The sequence below is a fragment of the Bos taurus genome, chromosome 13, assembly GCF_002263795.3.
Source record: "Bos taurus isolate L1 Dominette 01449 registration number 42190680 breed Hereford chromosome 13, ARS-UCD2.0, whole genome shotgun sequence".
NCBI lineage: Eukaryota > Metazoa > Chordata > Mammalia > Artiodactyla > Bovidae > Bos > Bos taurus.
Genome location: NC_037340.1, coordinates 53327647 through 53354229, shown reverse-complemented (window position 1 = coordinate 53354229; position 26583 = coordinate 53327647). Strand labels below are relative to the sequence as shown.

General features: G+C 45.1%; 1 protein-coding gene across 1 annotated transcript in view; it reads right to left on the bottom strand.

Annotated features, from left to right (window-relative positions):
- Positions 1-26583, bottom strand: part of LOC101902869 (signal-regulatory protein beta-1) — a 46771-nt gene that overhangs the window by 6766 nt on the left and 13422 nt on the right. Inside the window, exons 4-6 of the mRNA XM_015474218.3 lie at positions 8024-8335; positions 6616-6936; positions 2157-2465 (exon numbers count right to left, since the gene is read on the bottom strand). Of these exons, the coding sequence (XP_015329704.1) occupies positions 2157-2465; positions 6616-6936; positions 8024-8219 (826 nt within the window). The 5' untranslated portion in view covers positions 8220-8335. The remainder of the gene's footprint in view (positions 1-2156; positions 2466-6615; positions 6937-8023; positions 8336-26583) is intronic.

Genomic DNA, 26583 nt, shown 5'->3' with positions numbered 1-26583 from the left:
CAACCCAAAGCAATCCTTATCAAGCTACCAATGGTATTTTTCACAGAGCAAATAATTTCACAATTTGTATGGAAATATAAAAAAACCTCGAATAGCCAAAGCAATCTTGAGAAAGAAGAATGGAACTGGAGGAATCAACCTGCCTGACTTCAGGCTCTACTACAAAGCCACAGTCATCAAGACAGTATGGTACCGGCACAAAGACAGAAATATAGATCAATGGAACAAATTGAAAGCCCAGAGATAAATCCACGCACCTATGGACACCTTATCTTTGACAAAGGAGGCAAGAATATACAATGGAGAAAAGACAATCTCTTTAACAAATGGTGCTGGGGAAACTGGTCAACCACTTGTAAAAGAATGAAACTAGAACACTTTCTAATACCATACACAAAAATAAAATGGATTAAAGATCTAAACATAAGACCAAAAACTATAAAGCTCCTAGAGGTGAACATAGGCAAAACACTCCCCGACATAAATCACAGCAGGATCCTCTATGACCCACTTTCCAGAATATTGGAAATAAAAGCAAAAATAAACAAATGGGACCTAATTAAAGTTAAAAGCTTCTGCACAACAAAGGAAACTATAAGCAAGGTGAAAAGACAGCCTTCAGAGTGGGAGAAAATAATAGCAAATGAAGCAACTGACAAAGAATTAATCTCAAAAATATACAAGCAACTCCTGCAGCTCAATTCCAGAAAAATAAATGACCCAATCAAAAAATGGGCCAAAGAACTAAACAGACACTTCTCCAAAGAAGACATACAGATGGCTAACAAACACATGAAAAGATGCTCAACATCACTCATTATCAGAGAAATGTAAATCAAAACCACAATGAGGTACCATTTCATGCCAGTCAGAATGGTTGCTATCCAAAAGTCTACAAGCAATAAATGCTGGAGAGGGTGTGTGGAAAAGGGAACCCACTTACACTGTTGGTGGGAATGCAAACTAGTACAGCCACTATGGAGAACAGTGTGGAGATTCCTTAAAAAACTGGAATAGAACCGCCATACAACCCAGCAATCCCACTGCTGGGCATACACACCGAGGAAACCAGAATTGAAAAAGACACATGTACCCCAATGTTTATCGCAGCACTGTTTATAATAGCCAGGACATGGAAGCAACCTGGATGTCCATCAGCAGATGAATGGATAAGAAAGCAGTGGTACGTATACACAATGGAGTATTACTCAGTCATTAAAAAGAATACATTTGAATCAGTTCTAATGAGGTGGGTGAAACTGGAGCCTATTGTACAGAGTGAAGTAAGCCAGAAAGAAAAATACCAATACAGTATACTAATGCATATATATGGAATTTAGAAAGATGGTAACGATAACCCTGTATGCAAGACAGCAAAAGAGACACAGATGTGTAGAACAGTCTTTTGGACTCTGTGGGAGAGGGCAAGGGTGAGATGATTAGGGAGAATGGCATTGAAACATGTATAATATCATATATGAAATGAATCGCCAGTCCAGGTTCAATACATGATACTGGTTGTTTGGGGCTGGTACACTGGGATGACCCAGAGGGGTGGTATGGGGAGGGAGGAGGGGGGGGTTCAGGATGGGGAACATGTGTATACCCGTTATGGATTCATGTTGATGTATGGCAAAACCAATACAGTAGTGTAAAGTAATTAGCCTCCAATTAAAATACATAAATTTATATTAAAAAATGTGAATGGTCTAAAAAAACAAAGAAAATTAGGCCCTTCCCTACATATGAGTAAAGATAAAAACAGTCATCATTCTACCTAAAATTTAGAAGTTCACAAAGGCCTTTAAATTCTTTTCATATAAAAATTATAAATTTATACATATAAATAAAATTAATATATATTAATTAATATAATAAAATTCAATTCCCAGAAGATATTTTGTCTCCATTTTACAGCTGAATAAACTGAGTTCTGAGAGGTGATATGAATAGTAAATGTGAGTAATAATAATTGCCACTTCTCTGTGATTGATACGAGCAAGAGATGTGTTAATTACTTTACCAGTTTCATTATGCTGAATTCTTGCCACAACAAAGTGAGGGGATGTCCCATGTATCAGTCAAGGAAACCAAGACTCAGAAAACTTCCAGCCCAACTCTGCACTAAGCCATCTGGACAAAGAGAACATCCTTACCACGGAGGTACTGCTCCAGTCTGATGGTTTTCTGGGAAACCAGTATGGACATGTGCTTGACTTGGCAGTGGACAAGGGAATGCACGTCGTCAGCCTGCAGAAGGATGACCACACTGATGGTCACATTGTAGGTGTCTCCACGAGGGTGGACGCTGGTCTGGGACTTTAACAGCTGGTGGGAATTTTTAAGCCAGGTCACAGTAACCTGACCCGTGGAGAATCCAGAGGATGTGAAGGTCAGTTGGATGTTTGTGCCTGGCTCAGAGCGCTGAAAGGGGCCTTGCAGGGCAGAAGAGTAGCTGCTCATGCCTGTAGAGGAGACCCAGCCTGTGAGAAGGTACAGAGGAGCCCAAACCCAGTACAAACAAACCCTCAGCATCTCCACTGACAAGCCTCACCATCTCATCTTCCACAGTATTTGTAGGTTGCATTCTGACAGGAGTTCAACTATGAAGCTGATATCAGAGGCCAGACAAAATGAAGCTACAGGGACAACAGCAGTTTGCAAAGAGACCTGACTTCCACCCACACCTCACAACACTGCTTGCTGACTTTGAGACCTAACCCTAGTCCTCACTGCAAACCTAGGAGGAGGGAGCTGCTCCTATTCTCGTTTTGCTGATGAAGACACTGAGGTCCAGAGCCTAAGTACCTTGTCTAAGTTCCAAAACTGGCCAGTAGAACCAGGGTTCTTAGCCAGAAAGTAAGGACTCAGGGTCTGTGCTCAGTGGCCAGACTCAGCTCTTCCCTCAGTCCTGGGACAGGGAAGGGTGTATCACTGCTCTCAGGACAGGTCATATGAAGGCAGGCAGCACAGAGAATTTAATGGACGTGAACTTGGGCAAACTCCGGGGGATGGTGAGGGACAGGGAGGCCTGGTGGCTGCAGTTCATGGGGTTGCAAAGAGTTGGACACAAGTTGGCGACTGAACAATAACAACAGCACAGAGAAGGGGTAGGAGCATAGGATTTGGGGTCACACTCAGCCCAAGTTTGCATTCCCAGTCCTTCCACTGCATGACAACTTAACTCAGTTTCCTCATCTGTGACATGGGGATGATTCTTAATGCCCAGTGTTAGTTTAAAAATAATATACAATAACTAGTAAAGCATATGAGATAATTATAAATAATTATCATTTATAATCACTCTATAAACACAATTGTGTGAGTGTGAGTGTTAGCTGCTCAGTCATGTCCGACTCTTTGTGACCCTGTGGAGCTCGCCAGGCTCCTCTGTCCATGGGATTTTCCAGGCAAGAATACTGGAGTGGGTTGCCATTTCCTTCTCAAGGGTATCTTCCCAACCCAGGGATCGAACCTGGGTCTCCCACATTGCAGGCAGATTTTTTTTACCATTTGAGACACCAGGGAAGTCCCAAATGATAATTATTATCATCAAATACTCATGACAGTCACCTAAAGAATTATTTTTAATTGCATTCCTAATGTTAAAGGGAAAAAGGCTGAGAAGATTAGTAACTCACCCAAGGGCCTCACAGCAAACAGAACTCACATTCCCGTCACAGACTCCAAATCAAGGCCTCTTTCTGTTACACTGAAGCTGCCTCTGTTTCTCCATAGCTTCTCCATAATAATAGTGAACTTCAGCATTTTCCTGCTTTCAACCCAGCATGGTCTGGGCATCAGAGAGACTGCCATCACGATCATCAAAAAGCACCCTCTGTGCACCCCAATATCTAGATGCCAAGCATGGGTCAAAGGAAGGAGCCCTAGCTGGTTCCCACCTGGAGGGCATAACTGTTCTCGCTCAGAGGAGGAAACGGAGCTCAGGAAGGGCAGTGCTTTGCCTGAGGTCGCAGAATGCCTGTGGCAACCCTGCCAGATGATACCGATCCATTGGACTCAGAAATCTGGCCACTCCGAAAATAAGAGCCTGTGTCTGCTTCAGGGCTGAGAGAGTCTCAGCACGGAGGAGAGGCCTAAATGGACAGAACCCTGGTCAGGACTTGGAAGAGGTCCCAAAGTTTCAGGGCCAACTATGAGAACGGAATGATGTGGGCAGATATGACAGTTTAGAAGGAAATAAATATGATACAGAGTATTTAAGAGGGAAATTTACAAAAGACTTGAGATAACACTAATATTTGTATGCCTAGGCAGGATGGAGGGGGGAGAAATTTCTGAAAACACATTGAACTGGTGAGCAGACAGCCCTGCCTTTGAATCCAAGTTCTACTATTTGAGACCCCTGAGACCTGCTCCTCTCCTGCCTGTCCCAACTGTATTATGTCAGACAACATATGTGAGAGGCCTGGCACACAGTAATGCCCTACAGGAGTCAGTGAACATGACCAGATGCACGGACTGGGCGTGTGTAAGGGGTGGGAGCTGAAGAAGGGGTTTAGGGGTCAGGCTGAGGAGGTGTTACAGCAAAAGCACCTGAACACCAAACAGAAGAGGGCCTGATGCCAGAAAAAGAAGCTGCCCTTTCCCCACTGCAGACCAGAGGGCACATCAAACAGCTGCACAGAGGGGTGGTAGAATCAAAGTGATGTTCTCAGGGGGCTAACCTTACAGTAGTGGGTCAGACACATGTATGCAGGCGAAGGAGAAAAATAAGACAGAGAGAAAAACCTCAGCATGAGTAAAAAACGAAATAATGTAACTTGCTTCTGGTCAGAAAGGAGCAGTTTGGAGTTTTTCACATAGACCTGTATATCCTGCTGGGTGGACATTTTTCTCATTTCCTCTAGACAAGAAAAAAAAGGCCATGGAGAAGTCGAAAGGTAATAGGCTCGTTGCCCCCTGAGAATTCTCGGAGTTAGCAGAAAAGGCCAGTTCTTTCAGGGAGAGATCGAATGCAGGGTCAGTGCTCCTATTGTGAAGATGTGTGGTTTTGCAGCCCAGCAACCTGTCTGCCCTTTTGCTGGTGCTAGAGACCAAGTAGCTCACACTGCCTGTAGGGAGTTATCTTATCCCACTTCCTGTTGTTCTGGAGAGCTGTCGGTGGATTCTGGTTCACCCTTGGCTGGTCCAGGTCTGGCCATTTCCAATATTCCTGTCTCTTCTCCCCTCCCCAACACAGCCCCTCTGGCCCAGTCACTCATTCTCCCAAGCTGATTCACCAGGACCAGGGAAAGCAGATCTGGCCCCAGGGTTTGAAGGGCTGGTGGGCAGCTCCCTCTAGTGGAGAATGTCATCTAGCACACAAAAGGTACAGAGAAGATAGATTTAGATTTAAAAGAGTCTCAAGTGGAGCTAGTGTTAAAGAACCCGCCTGCCAGTGCAGGTAGACATTAGAGATATGGGTTCAGTTCTTGGGTTGGGAAGATCCCCTGGAGAAGGACGTGGCAACCAACTCCAGTATTCTTGCCTGGAGAATTCCCATGGACTGAGGAGCCTGGTGGGCAAAGTCTACAGGGTCGCAAAGAGTCAGACACAACTGAAGCGACTTACCAAGCATACACAGAGAGAAAGGGGCTTCCCTTGTGGCCCAGTAATAAAGAATTCACCTACCAATCCAGGAGATGTGGATTCAATCCCTGGTGGGGCAGATTCTTTGGAGAAGGAGATGACAACCCACTCCAGTATTCCTGCCTGGGAAATCCCATGGACAGAGGAGCCTGCAAGGCTACAGTCCACGTGGTCGAAAAAGTATCAGACATGACTTAGCAACTAAAACAACAACAAGGAAGAGAAAGAGGGAAAAGGGAAGGAGAAGAAAAATGAGGGACAGAGGAGGGGAGAAGAGAGAAAAAATAGCCTGAGACAGAAGTGATAGAGAGCAAACAAATGAGCAAAAGAGATAGCAAAAAAAGAGAGAATGAGAAGCCTGCCCCTGCACCCTCCAACTTCCCAGGTAATCCTGTCAAGAATTCTGGCCACTCTTTAAAATCAACTCCTAGAAACTGTCAGATGAACCAGTCTTGATTATCACCTTTCTGGAAGGGATTTTGATTTCTAGCTGTCCTTAGTATCTACTGTTTTCTGTACCTAAGTGTTAAAACAGAGAACATTCAACCTGAAGAGTGCATGGAATTGAAGAAGGAAGTCCCACTCCTCCTTCTTAAAAAGGATGTAGGGGTTGGAGGGCTTCCCTGGTGGCTCAGATGATAAAGAATCTGCCTGCAATGCAGGAGACCCGGGGTTCACTCCCTGGGTCGGGAAGATCCCCTGGAGAAGGAAATGGCAACCCACTTCAGTTTTCTTGCCTGGGAAATCCTATGGACAGAGGAGCCTGGTAGACTATAGTCCATAGGGTCACAAAGAGTCGGGCACGACTGAGAGACTAACAGAGGAAGGAGGAGTGGAGTTTGGGGATGAATTCTCGAGAGTTTTATCACAATCCCAGGGCATCTTCTCTTCCTTCACCTTCATCCCTTGCTACCTCGAGTCCCTGACCCACTGCTGTCTGCACTCCAGGCAGACGGCAAGTATTTTCACACCTGACTTTCCCAGCCTGGCTGCTCAGAGGGGCTAGCAAGAGGCTGCACCCACCTTTCCCCAGTCTGGATGCCTGAGCCCGCAGGGTGATGTTGGCCTGGACTGGGGGCTGCTCATCCTGGACCACCCAGCAGGCAAACTCTCTCCCATCCAGCGTAGCCTCTGCTTGCCAGGTGTGCTGCAGAGAGTAGGTCCCATCTGGGTTTCTGGTGACCTGGGGGGACTCCACGGTCTGCACCTTGTGCCTATTCTCCATCCAGGTGAGGTGCAGGTGGGGAGGATGGAAGTGGCTCACATGACACGTGAGATTCACTCTCTGATGCACACGGATTTGCATCGCAGAGGGCTTGGTGGTGATCTTCAGGGTGGGGACAACTAAACACAGAAACAGAAAGGAATGCCTTCTGAAATTATCCCTGCCCCCTGCCCTCTATGTCTTTCTCTCCCAGGAACCAACCCTAGAACTCTCATTCTTAAATCAGTTACCTTTTTTTTAAAAAAAAACTTTTCTGTATGCTCAATGTAAGGCAAATAGAGCTAAGTGCTAACATTCACTAAATATGGCTAATAGTACGTGGGCGTTTGCTATGTTACTCCCTGTGCATTTGAAATATTTCATATCATGCAATATTTTAAGAATTATAAACAATGATTTTCATGAGAACCAGGACTTAGTTTTATTCATTTCTATATCCCTACCACCCAGAACAGTGCCTGCCACACAGTAGATATTCATGGATGAATTAATTCATTTGTGTTGAATAAATAATACATATTTAAAGTTAAAAAATAGTAATGGTATTAATAGAAAAAAGATATTTGGGATGGAAGCTTAGTCCAGACAGTAATAATAAAATCAAATATATATAAACAATTTTCCTTGTGACAAGCAGTGTTCTAGGTGCTTCACAAGAAATTGTTCATTTAATCCTCACATGAAACCTACAAGATAGGTGACAATTTATTCTCATTCTAAGGGGAAGCTGAGGCACAAGGAGGCTCAGTAACTTCCAGAGGAGCACACAGATCATGAAGTGGTACACTCAGGACTAAACCCAGATAGCTGGCCCCTGAAACCTGTGTCTTTAATAATGCTACCTCATGCGAAGAGTTGACTCATTGGAAAAGACTCTGATGCTGGGAGGGATTGGGGGCAGGAGGAGAAGGGGACGACAGAGGATGAGATGGCTGGATGGCATCACCAGCTCGATGGACGTGAGTCTGAGTGAACTCCGAGAGTTAGTGATGGACAGGGAAGCCTGGCGTGCTGCAATTCATGGGGTCGCAAAGAGTCGGACACGACTGAGAGACTGAACTGAACTGAACTGAACTGACCCTGGGATCAGACATTGTGAGGCGGAAATCCAATTTCCCAACTGTGAAATGGGGCTTTGTGTAAAACACTGAGAAAGCCAGTGCTGCCAGGAAAGCCATGCGCCTACCCAGCCTCCCGCCCTCGCACCTTGGAGTACGCGGGAGAGGTTCATGCTCCTCCGCAGGGGCTCGGCCAGGGCCCGGTGTGTGACTTCGCAGGTCATCACCGACAAGATATCTTGGCGGGACAGGGTCACCCACACCTTACTGGTGACGGAGTAATTGCCTTTGTTGTCGGTCACTAGGCGCTGAGCCGAGGCTGGATGCTCATCTCTGTCCTTCATCCAGGTAACATTGAAGTCTGAGGAGCTGAAGGGACCAGCAGTGCAGTTGAAAGGCACTGAATTCTCAGGGGTTGTCCTGCGAGTCGGGCCCACCAGAGAGATGGAGGGCTGCCCACCTAGGAAAGAGATGGCTGTGACTGCATGCTGAGAGCCAGCACATCCGACTGCTGCTGTGGTGTGTGTGGCCATGGGGACTAACTATGTATCCTGTCTGGTTCCAGCTCAGGGAACCAAAAGATGCTAAAAAGTAAACAAACAAATATAGAATTACAACCAGGCCTCAGTGATTTCAATTCAGTTCAGTTGCTCAGTCATGTCCGAGTCTTTGCGACCCCATGAACTGCAGCACGCCAGGCCTCCCTGTCCATCACCAACTACCGGAGTCCACCCAAACCCATGTCCATTGTCGGTGATACCGTACAACCATCTCATCCTCTGTTGTCCCCTTCTCCTCCTGCCTTCATTCTTTCCCAGCATCAGGGTCTTTTCCAATGAGTCAGCTCTCCGCATCAGGTGGCCAAAGTATTGGAGTTTCTGCTTCAACATCAGTCCCTCTAATAAACACCCGAGACTGATCTCCTTTAGGATGGACTGGTTGGATCTCCTTGCAGTCCAAGGGACTCTCAAGAGTCTTCTCCAACACCACAGTTCAAAAGCATTAATTCTTGGGTGCTCTGCTTTCTTTATAGTCCAACTCTCACATCCATACATGACCACTGGAAAAACCATAGCCTTGACTAGACAGACCTTTGTTGGCAAAGTAATGTCTCTGCTTTTTAATATGCTGTCTAGGTTGGTCATGGCTTTCCTTCCAAGGAGTAAGCGTCATTTAATTTCATGGCTGCAGTCACCATCTGCAGTGATTTTGGAGCCCAAAAAGTAAAGTTTGACACTGTTTCCACTGTTTCCCCATCTATTTGCCATGAAGTGATGGGACCAGATGCCATGATCTTAGTTTTCTGAATGTTGAGCTTTAAGCCAACTTTTTCACTCTCCTCTTTCACTTTCATCAAGAGGTTCTTTAGTTCTTCTTTACTTTCTGCCATAAGGGTGATGTCATCTGCATATCTGAGGTTACTGATACTTCTTCCGGCAATCTTGATTCCAGCTTGCGCTTCTTCCAGTCCAGCGTTTCTCATGATGTACTCTGCATACAAGTTAAAAAAGCAGGGTGACAATATGCAGCCTTGATGTACTCCTTTTCCTATTTGGAACCAGTCTGTTGTTCCATGTCCACTTCTAACTGTTGCTTCCTGACCTGCATACAGGTTTCTCAAGAGGCAGGTCAGGTGGTCTGGTATTCCCATCTCTTTCAGGATTTTCCACAGTTTCTTGTGATCCACATAGTCAAAGGCTTGGCATAGTCAATAAAACAGAAATAGATGTTTTTCTGGAACTCTCTTGCTTTTTCAATGATCCAGCGGATGTTGGCAGTTTGATCTCTGGTTCCTCTGCCTTTTCTAAAACCAGCTTGAACATCTGGAAGTTCATGGTTCACGTATTGCTGAAGCCTGGCTTGGAGAATTTTGAGAATTACTTTACTAGTGTGTGAGATGAGTGCAATTGTGTGGTAGTTTGAGCATTCTTTGGCATTGCCTTTCTTTGGGATTGGAATGAAAACTGACCTTTTCCAGTCCTTTGGCCACTCCTGAGTTTTCCAAATTTGCTGGCATATTGAGTGCAGCACTTTCACAGCATCATCTTTTAGGATTTGAAATAGCTCCACTGGAATTTCATCACCTCCACTAGCTTTGTTCGTAATGATGCTTCCTAAGGCCCACCATGTGAGTGGACTTCACATTCCAGGATGTCCGGCTCTAGGTAAGTGTGAGTGATCACACCTTCGTGATTATCTGGGTTGTGAATATCTTTTTTGTACAGTTCTTCTGTGTATTCTTGCCACCTCTTCTTAATATCTTCTGCTTCTGTTAGGTCCATACCATTTCTGTACTTTATTGTACCTATCTTTGCATGAAATGCTCCCTTGGTATCTCTAATTTTCTTGAAGAGATCTCTAGTCTTTCCCACTCTATTGTTTTCCTCTATTTGTTTGCATTGATCATTGAGGAAAGCTTTCTTATCCGTCCTTGCTATTCTTTAGAACTCTGCATTCAAATGGGTATATCTTTCTTTTTCTCCTTTGCCTTTCGCCTCTCTTCTTTTCACAGCTACTTGCAAGGCTTCCTCAGACAACCATTTTGCTTTTTTGCATTTCTTTTTCTTGAGGATGGTCTTGCTCCCTGTCTCCTGTACCATGTTATGAACCTCTGTCCATAGTTCATCAGGCACTCTGTCTATCAGATCTAGTCACTTAAATCTATTTCTCACTTCAGTGATTTCAGGGAAACCCAAAGAGTGCTGACATAGAAAATGCCTGGAGGACTTCTTTTGGAGAGGCGGTCAGAAAAGGATTCCTGGAGGAGGTGACATTTTAAGTTGAACTGAGAGGTTTGGTGAGGAATCAAGATTTCCACTTTGGACATAACCGAGAAGCCAAGAATCACTGCAAGGCATGGCTGGCTCTCCACCTCAGATCCTTCTCGTTAACACCTCCTAAGCCTCCATCCTCTGCTTGTTCACCTCCAGGGACAGGGGGACTCTCTCCACTGGAGGCAGCTTCATCCATCCTCACAAGCTAGGAGGATGGCAGAGTACTCCTGCTCCTCACCCAGGATCTATCTCCTGGAGTCATCCTGACAACTGCAGGACTAGACTCTTCCTTCCCCATCAGGACAGCCTACAGAGATCTGAGCACAAGGACCTCTTGGAGTCTTTGCTACATTCCCCGAGCCTCTACTTTGAGTGAGGATGTGACTTGGATGCTGAGGGGACACAGAGATGTGTCAGACAGGACTCCTGCCCTGGAGGAACAAATGGGCAGGTATGTGTTGGAGGGCAGGGCAAATAAACCAGCAGTGACAGCACAGGGGGTGGAGGGCAGCTCAGGAGGCTGTGGGAGCCTGTCCCCTTGGCACTCAGCTCTGCATCGTGCTCTCCTTTGAGTAGATCCTGCTGATAATCATCTTCCCTCCTGCACACTGCACCCTGTGGATTATAAAACATTTCCAGGGCTGTGTGCTCATTTTCAACTGCATCCCAGCTGTGGGAGGCTGGTATTATCACCCCCACTTTCCAGAAGAAGAAACTGAGATTCAGAGAGGTCTAGTGAATTGCACAAGGTCACAATGCCTCTGAATGACTAAGGAGGGATATAAGCATGTCCATCTGAGTGTGGGTCCAGCACTCTCTTCATGATACCAGAGGCTCCATCATTCGGGGGCTCTCTATCCGTCCGTCTTTGCACCCCCACACCCTCTCTAAGCTAGATCCGATAGCCACTCAGACCAGAGTTGACATCAGGGATACTGGGTAGTGTGGGGCTTCTCTTTCATCCCCTGACCTGACCCCAGGCCCTTCACCTCCCTTCACATCTTTCTCGTCCTGCCCCCCACAAAACTCCCCTCACCGCCATTACCCACAAGGTCCACACTAAGGAAAAGACAGGAAGAGCACCCTGGTAGGCAGGCAAACAGCTCAGCTAAGCCTCTTCTGCAGCAGAGTGGCTGAGCTGGGTAATCCCCGCCCACTCTGAGGGTCTCTGTGGGCAGTGCTCAGGCTCACCTGTGAGTCCCAGCAGGAGGGTGAGCAGGAGGGCACTCAGCGCCTGCCCAGGGGTAGCAGTCATGGCAGGAGGTGCCCAGCGTCCCTAGAATGTGCTGGCTCCAAGTGCTGGATGTGGCTCCGAGCCCTGGATGAGCCACTGCCTGGTCTCCCGACAGCCTGGGGTGGGCCTCGCAGTTCCTGACCACCTGCCCACCCCCAGGCCTAGAGCAGTGGTTTAAGCCACAGTAAGAGAAGTGGTCACTGTGGCCCACATCCCCTTCCAAACCCCAAAACCTCAAGGAAGCCTGAGGTCTCCAGTGGGAGGCGTGTGCTATCTCTGGCCTGGGCGTGGACTGTCTTATGCACGCACACAGGACCCACGAAAGGAGCCACCTGGGACCCCATTCGGAGCTAGGAGGAGGAAGAAAAGAACTCTTTGCTGCACCCCTTCCAGATGGCTCGGCAGGGACTAGGGGGCAGCACCATCCATGGTGAGTGTGGTATTGAGAGTACACTGGTTGGAGGGCTGGCATTTGGAAGCGGCCTAGTTTGAACTGGGCTTTCTACAGGGTCTGACACAATAATTTTTTCTTAAAAGCATCAGGAAGTTATTCATCCCTCATCACCCATTCATTCAACAATTACAGAGCAAGTGCCCAAAAACAGCAGGCTCTGCCAGTGAGACAGAGGGAGACAGGCAGAAGAAATGTGACCGAGCCGATATGAGAGCGGCACTCAGACATAAACAAAACCAGTTCAGGGTGACACCCATGCATAGTTCAGACAGCTCGGTGGAGTGGTCACACCAGCCCCTGGACCTCGGTCAAACCTGGGGCTCCGTTTCCTCATCTATAGCAGGAGGCACTCAGTCTACCTGGCACTGAGTCTAATGCATATAAGGTCTAAAATGCTGGTCATGTAATAGGAGCTAAATGTGAATTTCCATCCTAAGAAATATGATCCCCTCATCTCCACACTCTTCACGCTTGTTCTGCTCTTTATACCTCCACATGCCTTTCTGCTCTCAGCTCAGTTCTGTCCCCAGACACACTGTGTGAGCCAGGTAGGGAGCTTTAGACTTTCTAGTCTTTGCATTCAAAAAGTAAAAAGAAACTGGTGAAATTAATTTTAACAAATACATTTTATTTAACTCAACATCTATAATTGTACCATTTCAACATGTAATAATATAAAAATCCTGTGATATTATTACCTTGTTTTTTCCTTTAGTCTTTGAAATTTTTGTTACTTACAGTAGTGTAAGCTTCCCTAGTAGCTGAGACAGTAAAGAATCTGTCTGCAATGCAGGAGACCTGGGTTCAATTCCTGAGTTGGGAGGATTCCCTGGAAAAGGGAATGACAACCCACTCCAGAATTCTTGCCTGGAGAATTCCATGGATAAAAGAGTCTGGCAGTCTATAGTCCATAGAATCGCAGAGTCCAACACCATTGAGCAACTAACACACACACACACACACACACACCCCAAGTCCTTCCTAAACAATAAAGTTGTGATTAACAAAAGCTGTATGTATTATACTGTTTTTACACTTAAAATAATTAACAGTAAATAAAAACTTCAGTTTCTCCTGGCATTGGCTGGGCTCAGTTGCCACATTGGACAGCATAGTCTTGGGTGAAATGTTCTTTCCTCTGGAAAGCCCTCCTACCCTGAAGCGGAGGTACTTCTCTGGCATAGCATTTATCGGCTCTGATTTAATTTTTAATTGGCAACCAGTTACATAATTTCCCCACTAGACAGTAAGCTCTGCAAGGGCAGGGGCCTTGTTCTTGTTCACTACTGTAAGTGACAAGAGCATAGTAGGTGCTCAGTGAATCTTGGTTGCATCAAAGGATGGATGGAGGGATGGGTGGATGTTTGAATAAATAAAGAAAGAGGGAATGTGAACCATGGGGATAAGGAAAAGGCGGAAGCACCAGCACAGAGAAAGCACAGATGGCTTCCTGGAGGAAGTGACTTTGCCTTCAAGGGCCCCTGCATCTGCCCTTCAGCTTTAGTCATGCCATCTGCATGGCAGGAGGAGACTGGGGACACCAGGGCTGGGCTGCAGGGTCTGGGTAGCCATGGGTCTCCTGCTTTGTGAGGCTTAAAGAGAAGTGGGGAGATTGGAGTCCTCTGGGAGATGGTCTGAGGAGTGCCAAGGTACCCACAGGGCTCACCCTGGCTGGACCACATGCCCACTGTGGGAGGCTCAGTTTCCTCTGAGTGGAGCCAAGTCAGTCTTCTTCCTGATTCCAGTGCCCAGGACATGGCTGTCCCCCAGGCTGCAAGCTCCACTACCTAGGGGGTCCTCCTAGGGGCCTCGTTGTGAGTGTGGGTCCCAGTCCTGGCCTAATGGACTGTGGAACCAGGGACAGACAGAGACACCCTAGCTCCTCCAAAAGGGGAATGTGTGGTCCATAAAATCCAACCTCTTGCTTCAAGGACCCACAATTTTTCACTCTCAACACAAGTAGGAGGGGCTCAGAGTGTAAACAGCCACTCATGTCATACTGCCACCCCTCTGGACACTCCTCTGTCTCTCCTGAAGACAGTCACCTGACTCCTTGAGAGCAGGGACACTTTCTTGTCCACTGACGCCCTGTCTGAGTGTTCAGTGTCCAGCACAGTGTCTGACACAGAATGGCCTGTGAGAACACTTGTTTGCTGAATCAATTCATTCCCTTAGCAGTTTGTTCATTCCTACAACTCAGCAGAGTGCCAACTGTGCCAAGTGCCCTACAAGGCACCAAGCAACTGAGCAGGACAGGTCTCCACCTTTAAGGAAGCTACATTCTAGAAGGAAGGCTGAAAACGAAGGAGCCAATGTGCAGTGTGACGTCAGGAAAGTTAGCACTATGTGAGTGAAAGTCTCTAAGTCATGTCCAACTCTTTGCGACTCCATGGACTCTACAGTCCATGGAATTCTCCAGGCCAGAATGCTGGACTGCGTAGCCTTTTCCTTCTCTAGGGTATCTTCCCAACCCAGGGATGGAACCCAGGTCTCCCGCATTGCAGGCGGATTCTTTACAAACTGAGCTATCAGGGGAGCCCTTAGCACTATGAAGCAAAGTAAAGACTGTGGTGGGGAGAGAGAGTGAGGGCGTGTGTTTGGGACAGTGCAGAGGAAGACCAGGATCCAGGGGAAGGGGCATGTAAGCTGAGACCTGGTCGTAGGGAGGAGGGGCCTTGGGGGGACCTGGGGGAATAGAAGGATGCACGCTGCATGGCAGGCGTGAGTGGGGCTTCTGATCAACAATAAGGTCACTTGCAGAGGGAGGGGCAGGCAATCATGAGAGAAACCACAGGGCCTGACCTTGTAAGTCACAGTAAAGAGGTGGGATTGCAATCCGTGTGCAGCACACTGGTGGGCTGAGAGCAGAGGTGTGGGAGGATCCAATTTGTAAATTAAAAGCACACTCTTGTGGCCATGGTGAGGATGGAGAGGAGAGGGTCAGGGAGGAGGCAAGAGGGGGACAGGAAGCAAGAGGCCACTGCAGTTGGGGACAGTCAGACACAGCAGTCTGGAGCCTGGGGGAGAAAGAGGAATATGGGGACAGGGGATAGAAACTGGCAAGCTGTAAATAAATAGTCACCGACATTGCATAGGATGAAAGAAACTTCAGAAAGGACTGAGAGGAAAGTGGGGGAGGGTTGCAGGGCTGAAGTTGTGATCTGGCTCTGCCACCAATTCCCAGGATGACCTTGGGCCAGCCCTCTGTGCTCTCAGATTCTATCGCTGGGCACGGATGGGTTTGGGCCAAGTGATCTCTAAGGACCTTGTTCCTTGAATAGGTTTCAGGTTCCGTGAAACCATGGGCATGGTTTCACTTCCTGCACTCTGGAGTCCCAGCCCAGGTCCAGGCCTCATTCATACCGCATCTGCTGAGACTGCCTCCCAGGCAAAGTGCCAGGGCTGGTAATGGTGGGTGTCCAAACTCTGCAATTGCGAAGGGCCTGTGCTCACAGGGCTCATACTTGGTTTACTGCTCTGCTGTCGCCGTCTTGAAACACTTAATACTTTCGGAACATGGGGCCCTTCATTCTCAGTTTGCACAGGGCTCTGCTGATTATGTGGCCTATGCAGCCACATGCTCTTGGCCTCCTGGGGTGAGGGGAGGCAAACATCCCAGAGGTTTCAGGCATGATGCAGAGGGTAGCAGGCGTCTCAAGTTGCTATGTATCAGGACCAACTGAGGGCCCTCCCGGACCCTTCTGTATCATCCAGTCCCTGACATCACTAGCACCACCTTCCCACCACCTCTCCAGGCTCACTGACATCCCACAAATCCCAACAACTTCTCTGTACCGGGAACTGAAGAATTCAGCCACTCAGATGGATTGAGTCTAGTGACCCCCAGCCCTATGAAAGCAAACAAACACAATAATGGGAGATGATGGGTGAAAAGCAAGGCCTTAACCCCCAAAAGTGGCTTTCATGATAGACTTTTAGGCTCCATGCACTTAGGCAGGGCACATGTGTGGGAGCAGGGGAAGTAAGTGAAACCCAGTGATGTGAGGTGACTGCTTGATACCAGCAAGCGGAAGGGAACCAAAGAGGAAGTGATTGGGGCTCATTTCACTTGAGAAAAAGAAGGACTTTCTAACAATAATGCTGTTCAGCAATGAAGCCTCAACTTCAGGTGGCCACTTCCCTTCCCAGAGGTTTAAGTATAGAACTCATGTCAGGGATGAAGATTCTGGTTGAGCAGCTTGACTGGAGAAATGTTTTTCAAACAATATTGTTGTCCAGTTGCTCAGTCGACTCTTTGTGACCACGTGGACTGCAGCCAGGTTTCCCTGTACATCACCATTTCCCAGAGCTTGCGCAAACTCAAGTCCATTGAGTCAGTGATGCCACCCAACCATCTCATCCTCTGTTGTCCCCTTCTCCTCCTGCCTTCAATCTTTCCCAGCATCAGGGTCTTTTCAAATGAGCCAGTTCTTCCCATCAGGTGGCCAAAGCTTGGAGCTTCAGCTTCAGCATCAGCCCTTCCAATGAATATTCAGGGTTGATTTCCTCTAGGATTGACTAGTTTGATCTCCTTGCTTTCCAAGGGAATCTCAGGAGTCTTCACCAACACCACAGTTCAAAAGCATCAATTCTTTGGCGCTTAGCCTTCTTTATGGCCCACCTCTCACATCTGCACATGACTACTGGAAAAACCATAGCTTGGACTATAGGGATATTTGTAGGCAAAGTAATGCCTCTGCTTTTTAATATGCTGTCTAGGTTGGTCACAGCTTTTCTCCCAAGGAGCAAGCGTCTTTTAATTTCACTGCTGCAGTCACCACCTGCAGTGATTTTGGAGCCCAAGAAGATAAAGTCTCTCACTGTTTCCATCATTTCCCCATCTATTTGCCATGAAGTGATGGGACCAGATGCCATGATCTTAGTTTTCTGAATGTTGAGTTTTAAGCCCGCTTTTTCGCTCTCCTCTTTCACCTTCAACAAGAGGTCCTTTAGTTTTTCTTCACTTTCTGCCATAAGGATGGTGTCATCTGCATATCTTTTATTGATACTTCTCCCAGCAATCTTGATTCCAGCTTGTGCTTCATCCAGCCTGGCATTTCCCATGATGTATTTTGCATGTAAGTTAAATAAGCAGGGTGGCAATATATAGCCTTGATGTACTTCTTTCCCAATTTGGAACCAGTCCGTTCTTCCATGTCTGGTTCTACCTGTTGCTTCTTGTCCTGCATACAGGTTTCTCAGGAGGCAGGTAAGGTGGTCTGGTTTTCCCATCTCTTGAAGAATTTTCCACAGATTGTTGTGATCCACACAGTCAGAAGCTTTAGTGTAGTCAATGAAGAAGAAGGACATGTTTTTCTGGAATTTTCTTGCTTTTTCTATGATCCAATGGATGTTTTTTGATCTCTGGTTCCTCTGCTTTTTCTAAATCCAGTTTGTACATCTGGAAGTTCTCAGTTCATGTACTGTTGAAACCAAACTTGAAGGATTTTCAAACCATCAACCATAAAGAATTCATAGGTCATGAAATTAATGTGGTGGACATAATCCAGCATTTTTTAATGGAAGAGAAGAAGGAAGAAGATGATGGGGAGTGGACGGGAAGGGAGAAGAAATAAATATCGGGGTTTATCCTACATAGTTAGGGAAAGTATTCTTTCTTAAAACTTAAAGTGTGTGTGTGTGCGCGTGCACGCACATGAGCTCTGGATGGCAGTATTACTAACTGTGGGTGGTCGTCAAAAAGATTGAAAGCCTCAGGAAGTTGATCTCTAAGATCTTTTCTACTTTGTAGTTATGTGAGGCAAGGTTTTTAGATTTTATGGATGAAATTATGAGACTAGGATTCTAAGATTCATTTATTTCTTTTTCATCCATTTACTTCACATTTATTTAATACCTCTTCTACGCCATGCTGGGTGCTAGGGAGAAAGAGATAGATTATAATCAGCTTCTGCCCTCAAGTCAAGTGATAGAGACATTTAAACAGATACTTATAATGCAGCATGGTAAGTGTCTCAGCGAGCACTTAGCTAAGGTTGGTACATATTTCACCCAGTCTTATGAGGGAGGTGCTTTTCTCAGCACCATTTTGCAGATAAGGAAAAAGTCAAGGTCAGATGATTATATGAAAAGCTCATCAAGGTCCCCCAACAGAGCCATAATTTGAACTCAAGACCCCTTGTGTGCAGAGCTGTATTTTTAACCACTGGTCTGTGGTGGAGAGGGCAGGAGTGGGGGTGTGAAGGCTCAGGGAGGAAGGGACTGGCTGGAGCAGCTGGGGTGGCATGAGGGAAAGGCCAGGACAAGTGCCATAGCACAGGAGACACTTAAGTTATGTTTTGAAGGAAGAATAGGAGTTTGATAGCTTAATGAGGTGAGAAAAAGTGCATTCATTTTCTCAAGAGACAGCCCAGAAACCATGCTGAGAACAGGAAAGAGTGTGGGATTTAGAGCAAGCAAATTGGGTTTGAATTTTCATTACTGTGTTTGCTAGCTGTGTGACACTGGGCAAGTCACTTAACCTCTCTGGCCTCATTTCTTCTAAATCAAGGTTATCGTGTACTTGATGCATCTGGGCTTCCCAGTGGCTCAGTGGTAAAGAAGCTGCCTGCAGTGTAGGAGATGCAGGTTCGATCCCTGGGTTGGGAAAATCCCCAGGAGGAGGGCATGGCAATCCACTCCAGTATTCTTGCCTGGAGAATCTCATGGACAGAGGAGCCTGATGGGGTACAGTCCATAGGGTTGCAAAGAGTTGGACACGACTGAGCGACTTAGCGTGAACGGACATGATGAGTCTAAGCATTAGCACAATAGGAGCTTTGTGTTGATTACAACCCATTGATGAAATTTCCTAGAGTTTGAAACCTAGCCCTGCACTTACCCTCTGGGTTACCCTGGTCAAGTTGCTAACCCCTTCATAACCCAGTTTCTTCATCCTTAAAACAGGAATAATACCACATAAGTTTATGAAAATAAATCAATACATGTGAAGTGCTTAGAAGAGTATCAGGCACAAACCAGGTGCATGGTAGGAATTGGCTACTGTTAACACTCCCATATGCTACACATGTGCTAAGACCTTTATAATTTTATTCATTAATTAGATTAACAAATGATTGTTGAAGTGCTGCCATGTTTCAGGCAATGCTCAAAGTGTACCAGGGAATCTCAATTAGTTTACCACGTGGCTGGACCCAGAGTTTGTTTTCTGCGGGGAGTGGGAGGGGGAATAAGATCTGGATGGGAGGTGTGATAGGGGTGAGAAATGGGGCTGGAGGGGTGGAAAGGGCCAGGTAACGAAAAGTGTTTTATGTCATGTCATCCTGTAAGCAGTCGTGAGCCCGTGGAGATTTTCAATCTGGGGAATTTTTATTCTTAGAATTTAGGCTTCCCTAGTTGCAAAACTCTGAGTCTATGCCAAAGTCTTTATGATTCCAAGATTATAGTCCTCTGAATTTTGTGACCCTTAATATATTTCACTTGCTGTGGTAGATTAATATAAAAAAATGGTTACAATAAGGACTTCTGGTTTCAATGCCAACATGTAAAGAACTTGAAAGTCATTACTTCTGTCTTTACAACAAGAAAGAGAGAGGCTGAAAATCAATGGCTTTTCTTGAATCCATCACAGACATGAGCCTGCAGGGCAAACACCACCCAAAAATATGGGGAGTCAAGTGTACTCAGTGAGATATGGCACCCAAGACTGGCTTACCCAAGCAACGTTACGAGTTGGTGGAACACTTAAGGAGTAATTGTGATGAACTGCTGAAGGCTGAGAGCGGACTAACATAAGAGTGAGAAGCTTCTGAAGACTCCAGTCATGGGGGTGGGGAAGACCTAGTATTTTTGTAGATTTTTCCTCCAGGAACATCACCAGGCTCTAATGGAAAGGATCCAAGAGAGTTTCCCAGGTAACTGGTAGGAGAAGGCAAAAAGCAGTCATGGTGATGCCCTTCTGGATCCTTCTCCCTAATCTCCAGCGTAGAGGATTATGCCAGAGAGCAATTCTGAGATTTCACCCCTGCTCAGGCAAAAGGAACTCTGCAGCGCTTCAGCCCTCTCCAGCCTTCCTGTTTCACCTAAGGGGGAAAATGTATGTGTGTATACACAACATAGGCGGTAGGCTGGGATGTTGCACCTGGGTGGGGAAGGGACTAGAAGCAGCGGGATGGCAGGAGCTTTACCTCTAGAAGAGGAACAGCAACACTTGTAAAGGCCACACCCCTGAGATGAGATGTAAGCCCACAAAAAGACTGAGACTTACTTGGAAGATCAGGGAATGCCTTCCCTCTGTGTACTACCAGCACACCAGTAAGGCCCCAGTATAAATAAGCACAGCGGATTACAGCTGAAAGAGTGCTACAAAGAGCTGCAAGACACAGATTCTCTGAGGAGACATTCAAAGAGACGCTCCAGAGCCAAAAAGGAGGAGAAAACAAGGACACAAAGGACCATGAAGTCCCACGTACATAAAGCTACACAAGCATTAAATGTGGCCCAAGTCCCAGCGATAATTAACATCGATCTTCACACTGAAGGTCTGTATTTGTTATCCTCTACAATATGTGCAACTGTCAACAAAAATGTACAAGACAGGATTGCTATAACAAATTACCACAAGCTTGGTGGCTTAAAACAACAGAAATGTATTCTCTTAACTCTTCTAGAAGCCAGAGACTCAAAATCAGCATTACAGGGGTGAAATCAAAATATCACAGGGCTGAGCTCCCTTCCTTGCCTTTCCCAGCCTCCAGCAGTTGCCAGGATTCCTTGGCTTGTGGCTGAATGGCTCTAATCACTTTCTGCATGGTCGCATCACCCTCTCCTCTTCTTCTCTCTCTGTATCAGATTTTCCTCTGCCTATCTCAAAAGGATGCATATGGTTGCACTTAAAGTCCATCTGGATAATCCAGAATAATCATTGTACCTCAAGATCCATTATTTAGCCTATCACATATGCCAAAAGGCAAGACAAAATTATAGGTTGAAGAGACAAAACAATCACGAGAAGCAGACTCAGATTAACCCATGTTGAAATTATCAGGCAGGGAATTTAAAACAACTACAACTAATACGTTAAAGATTCTAATGGAAAGACATTTTCCAAGATATCACACGTGCTTAGTTGCTCGGTCGTGTCAGACTCTTTGCAGCCCCATGGACTGTAGCCTGCCAGGCTCCTCCATCCTGAGGATTCTCCAGACAAGAATATTGAAGTGGGTAACCATTCCCTTCTCCAGGGTATCTTCTTGACCCAGGGATCAAACCCAGTCTCATGCATTACAGGTGGATTCCTTACCATCTGAGCCACTGGGGAAGCCCAAGTTACCATGTATTAGACCACAAAAGAACTCAACACATTTTAAAAGATTGAACTTATTTGGAGAAAAGATGGTTCTTTAAAACTCATGCTGGAACAATTAGATGTCCATATGCAAAAAAGAAAAAGATTCCCAACATATATCTTATACCTTACATGAAAACTAAAATGAACTCAAAATATATCATAGATCTAAATGTAGAGCACAAAACAACAAAACTTTGAAAGAAAAGATAGGAGAAAATCTGATTTACTTTGGGTTTGATGATAAGTTTTTAGACACAATACCAAAAATGCAATTTCCACAAAAGAAAAAAATTGACAAGATGGACTTTATTAACATTTTTTTCTGTAAAAGATAAAGTGAAGAAGATGAAAAGACAGGCCACAGACTGAGAGTAAATACTGGCTAATCACATATCTGATCAAAGAATCATGTCCACAATATACAAAGAACTTCTAGAACTCAACAATAAGAAAACAAACCACCTGACTTAAAAATGGGAAACACATATGAACAAACACCTCACCAAGGAAGATATACAAGTGGCAAATAAACATATGAAAAGATTCTTAGCATCACTTGTCATTAAGGAAATGCCAGCTAAAATAAAAGGTAAATTGAAACAACTATTACATACCTACTAAAATGATCACATTCCAAAAAAAAAATCTGGCAGTATCATTTTTGTGCTGATGTGCTGATGAACATGCAGAAGAGCAGGGACCCTTACCCACACTGGTGGGAATTAAAAATGGTACAAGCACTTCAGAAGACAATTTGGCAATTTCTTGTAAATCTAATCATATATGCACCATATGATGTAGCAATTGCACTCCTAAATATTTACCCAACTGATTAGAAATGTTATGTCCACACAAAAGCCTTCATACAAATATTTATATAGCAAATTCATATTCCTAAAAAAGCTGGAAGCAACTAAGAAGTTCTTTAATAAGTGGATGGATAAACAGTGGTACATCCACACTTTGGAACCCTCCTTAGCAATCTAAAGGGAAGGGAAAGTCACTCAGTCGTGTCCGACTCTTTGCGACCCCATGGACTGTAGCCTACCAGGCTTCTCAGTCCATGGGATTTTCCAGGCAAGAGTACTGGAGTGGGGTGCCATTTCCTTCTCCAGGGGATCTTCCTGACCCAGGGATCGAACCCAGGTCTCCCGCATTGTAGGCAGACGCTTTACCCACTGAGCCACCAGGAAACGGAACAAGCTATTAGACAGAGAATAGACTTGTGGTGGCCAAGGGGGAAGAGAGTTGGGGGAGGGATAGACTGGGAATTGGAGGTTAATAGATGCAAACTGTTACATATAGAATGGATAAACAGCAAAGTCCTACTGTATAGCACCGGGAACTATATTCAATATCCTGAAGTAAAGCATAATGGAAAAGAATATTTTAAAAAATATATATGTATAAATGAATCTCTTTGCTGTACTTTCATGTAAAGCAGAAATTAACACAACATTGTAAATCAACAATACTTCAATTAAAAAGAAAAGGAACAAGCTGTTAATCCACACAGCAGTATGGATGAATCTTAAATGCATGTTGCTAAGTGAAAGAAGTCAGACTCAAAACATTACCTAATGTTTGATTCCATTTATATGGTTAAGAAAAGGGCAAAACTATAGAGATGAAAAACAGATCAGTGGCTTCCAGGGACTGGAGAGTGGGAGATGATTGACCAGGTGAAGTACATGGATATTTTAGAGCTGTGAAACTATTCTGCATGACATTGTAGTGATAGGTACATGACCATCTATTTGTCAAAACTCATAGGAGTTCACAGCACAAAGAGTGAATCTGAATGTATGCAAATTTTATAAAAGAATCTAACTACATTACAAATGTATGACTCACTGAAGGGTGTGGGGAACAGACGTGCCGACATAAATAACTCTAGGAATAACTGAAAACAAGAAAACTAAAGACCAAAAGAACTGTCCACAGCATTGTACTTTTATTGGTAAAGTTACACTTCATGAGAGTGTGGGTTGGCAATTCTGAAACTCCTGTTCCTGTGCACTAGAATTGAACAATGAAGTAAATAGATGGCAGATGGTGGGAGCCAGGTTTCTTACCGCTGAAATGGGGATGGGGAGCTTACAGATAAGCAAGGAGAGAAGAATAGAATGAACTGTATGAATGAATTCATGTTGGAGACATTAGCATGAACTCATGAACATTAGCATGAATGTTTAGCTTAACACAATGCTAATGGATAGATGTAGAAATAACTATAGTTATGGGCACATACAGGCTCCCACCACCTGCTTGTATTTCCTAGCTCTGTCCACTGAGAGTGGCCGCAGGTAGCAACAAGCACGCTCAGCACTCAGATCTTGGCTTCTAATACCATTCTTAATAAAAGGAACTGGATTCCTTGGAGAAACTACACGGATATAATATACAATGGAATAAACAAATAGCAGAAGAATTCCAAATGACTTATGTAGATTCTGCCCCCTCAAAGAGATAGAGAATAGCTCTCCCTCTCTTCAGTGTGGGCTGTGCGTAGTGACTTCTCACAGAGAATAACATGGAAAGGGAAAAAGAGTGATGTCCCAGTGGAGAAAGCTGGCAAACACTATCTCAGACAGGTGACTAAAATTAACATCATTAATGATTAGTGACGCTGATGGCATGTTCTTTTGATATACTGTGCTTAGAATGATGCTTCACCTCTGAGGTCCTCTTCTTGAAACCTCATAGCTCCATTCTAATCATGGGGAAAATACCTAACACCTAAACTGAGGGATAATCTACAGAAAGCCTGACCAGTGCTTCTCAAAACCATAAAACTCATCAAAAACAAAGAAAGTTTGAGAAACAGTCGTAGCCAAGAGGAACCTAAGACGGCATGATGATTAATTGTAACATGACATTCTGGATGGGATCCTGGAACAGAAAAAAGTACTAAGGAAAAACTAATGAGATCTGAATAAAGCATGGAGTTGAGCTAATAATAATGTGTCAATATTGGTATCAGTATTAGCTGTGACAAATGTATCACAGTAATACAAGATGTTAACAATAGGGGAAGCTGGGTGTAGGAGTATATAGGAACTCTCTGTACTATCTTTACAACTTTCTGTAAATCTAACCATTATAAAATAAAAATACTAATTTAAAATTAAAAAATAATTTTTAATAACAGCAATAGTTCATGTCCCTGCATCATACTCTTTACAATGTGATTTTGCTGCTCCTCCCTTGGAGAAGTGTTTTGAATTTCCCCACTTCTTAAATCTGGCCTGTGACTTGCTTGGACCAATAGCATATGGTGGAATGTAATGCCAGTCACGGACTTTCCAGAGGCCTTACATGCTGCTGAATGATGAGAGACATGTCCCAGGCGCCCTTTTACCCCAGCTGATACCCAGCCAACTACCAGACATGTGACTGAGCTCATTCTTCCTAGATTAGCCAGCCCCCAGCAAGACCCACCCTCTGATCCAGACAGAAGAGCCAACACAAAATTAGCCCAGCCTGACCTAGCCACCAGTGATCCATATGACCAATAACAAAAGCTTTTTGTTTAAAGCTGTTTGTTATGCATCAATAGCTGAGTGATTCACTCATGCACAACAGTGTTTATACAAGATTATTGTTGTAACATGATTACTAAAGATTGGGAACAATTTAAAGGCTTGTCAATAGAAGACTGATCAAATAATTATAAGATCAGACAATGGAATATTATGCAGCTGTTCAAAAGAATCAGGCAGTTCTACATGAATCAATACAGAACAAATCCCATGATACATTTTTACATGAAACAGCAACATACAAAAGAATATATGGAAGAAGCTACTGATCCTGTAAAATATTTGTATTTGCGTAGACTTTCTGCTGGAAGTTATACAAGAAACATGACAACAGCTCCCTTTAGGAAGAGGAACTGGACGGCAGGGGAGCAAGAGTGGAAGGTAAAAATTCCTTTTCACTCTAGTCTTTTTTTATCTTTGGAATCATGTAAATGTGTTTTCTATTCAAAAATAAATAAAAGCAGAATGAAAAAAAATCCCGCGCCTTTCAAATTCAGTCTTTTATTCTCCTTTCCCAAGGTTTCTGAGAGATCCAGCAGAACCACAAACAGCAGAGAGAGAACCAGAATGTATTTTCTCCCTCCGACTTCCAGAGAGCCTCCACCACGTGCTAAGTGAAGCTTGCTTCTCTGGTTCCCTTGTTTGCCAGTTTCACTGGGTCTGCACAACCCTGCCTGCCACTAGAGGGCAGCCTGAGGCTTCCTTCCTGGCAGGGAACCGTGGAGGGATCATGGGCTGCTCTGAATAGTGCGCTGTCTCCAAAGGAGGCTTTCTGTATTAAATTAAAGAATTATAACAATAATACTGAGTTTCAACTAGGCAGAAAAGCGTCCCAGAACCTCACCCCGGGCACCGGACCAGCCAGCCATTACTCTTCAGTTCACAGAAAGCCTGTGCATCTTCTGGGGTTTGGGGGTGGGGAGGGAGCACGAGGGAAGAGCACATCTTTACTGGCTCTGTAGAACCCTGCGGGGATCTGGACCTTTAGGTTGCTAAAAACGGACTCTAAGGAGATCTGGAGGGTTTGCCACTGACTCCCTGTAAACTGGAAGTGGTGACTGTAAGAATGAGTTAAGCACTTAATTTATGACAGTGACTGAACTAAGCACACTCCAGACTCTTCCATCCCCATTTTACAGATGAGGAAGTTGTGGCCTCAAAAGACAAAATAATTTGCTTCTGACTACACAGATGGCAGTGTGGGCCGGAGTAAGATTTGAAGCCAGGTTTCCCTGGTTCCCGAACCGCTGCTCTTAATGACTTGCTTCCGAGAGTAGCGGCTGGGTGGGATTTGCAAAGAGCTGGCTGAGAAACAGCGTGGGGAGGGACATCCGAGCCCATATTCACTGAGCCCCTCCTAGGTGCCAGGCGCGCATCCTTCGGGTAGACTGCGT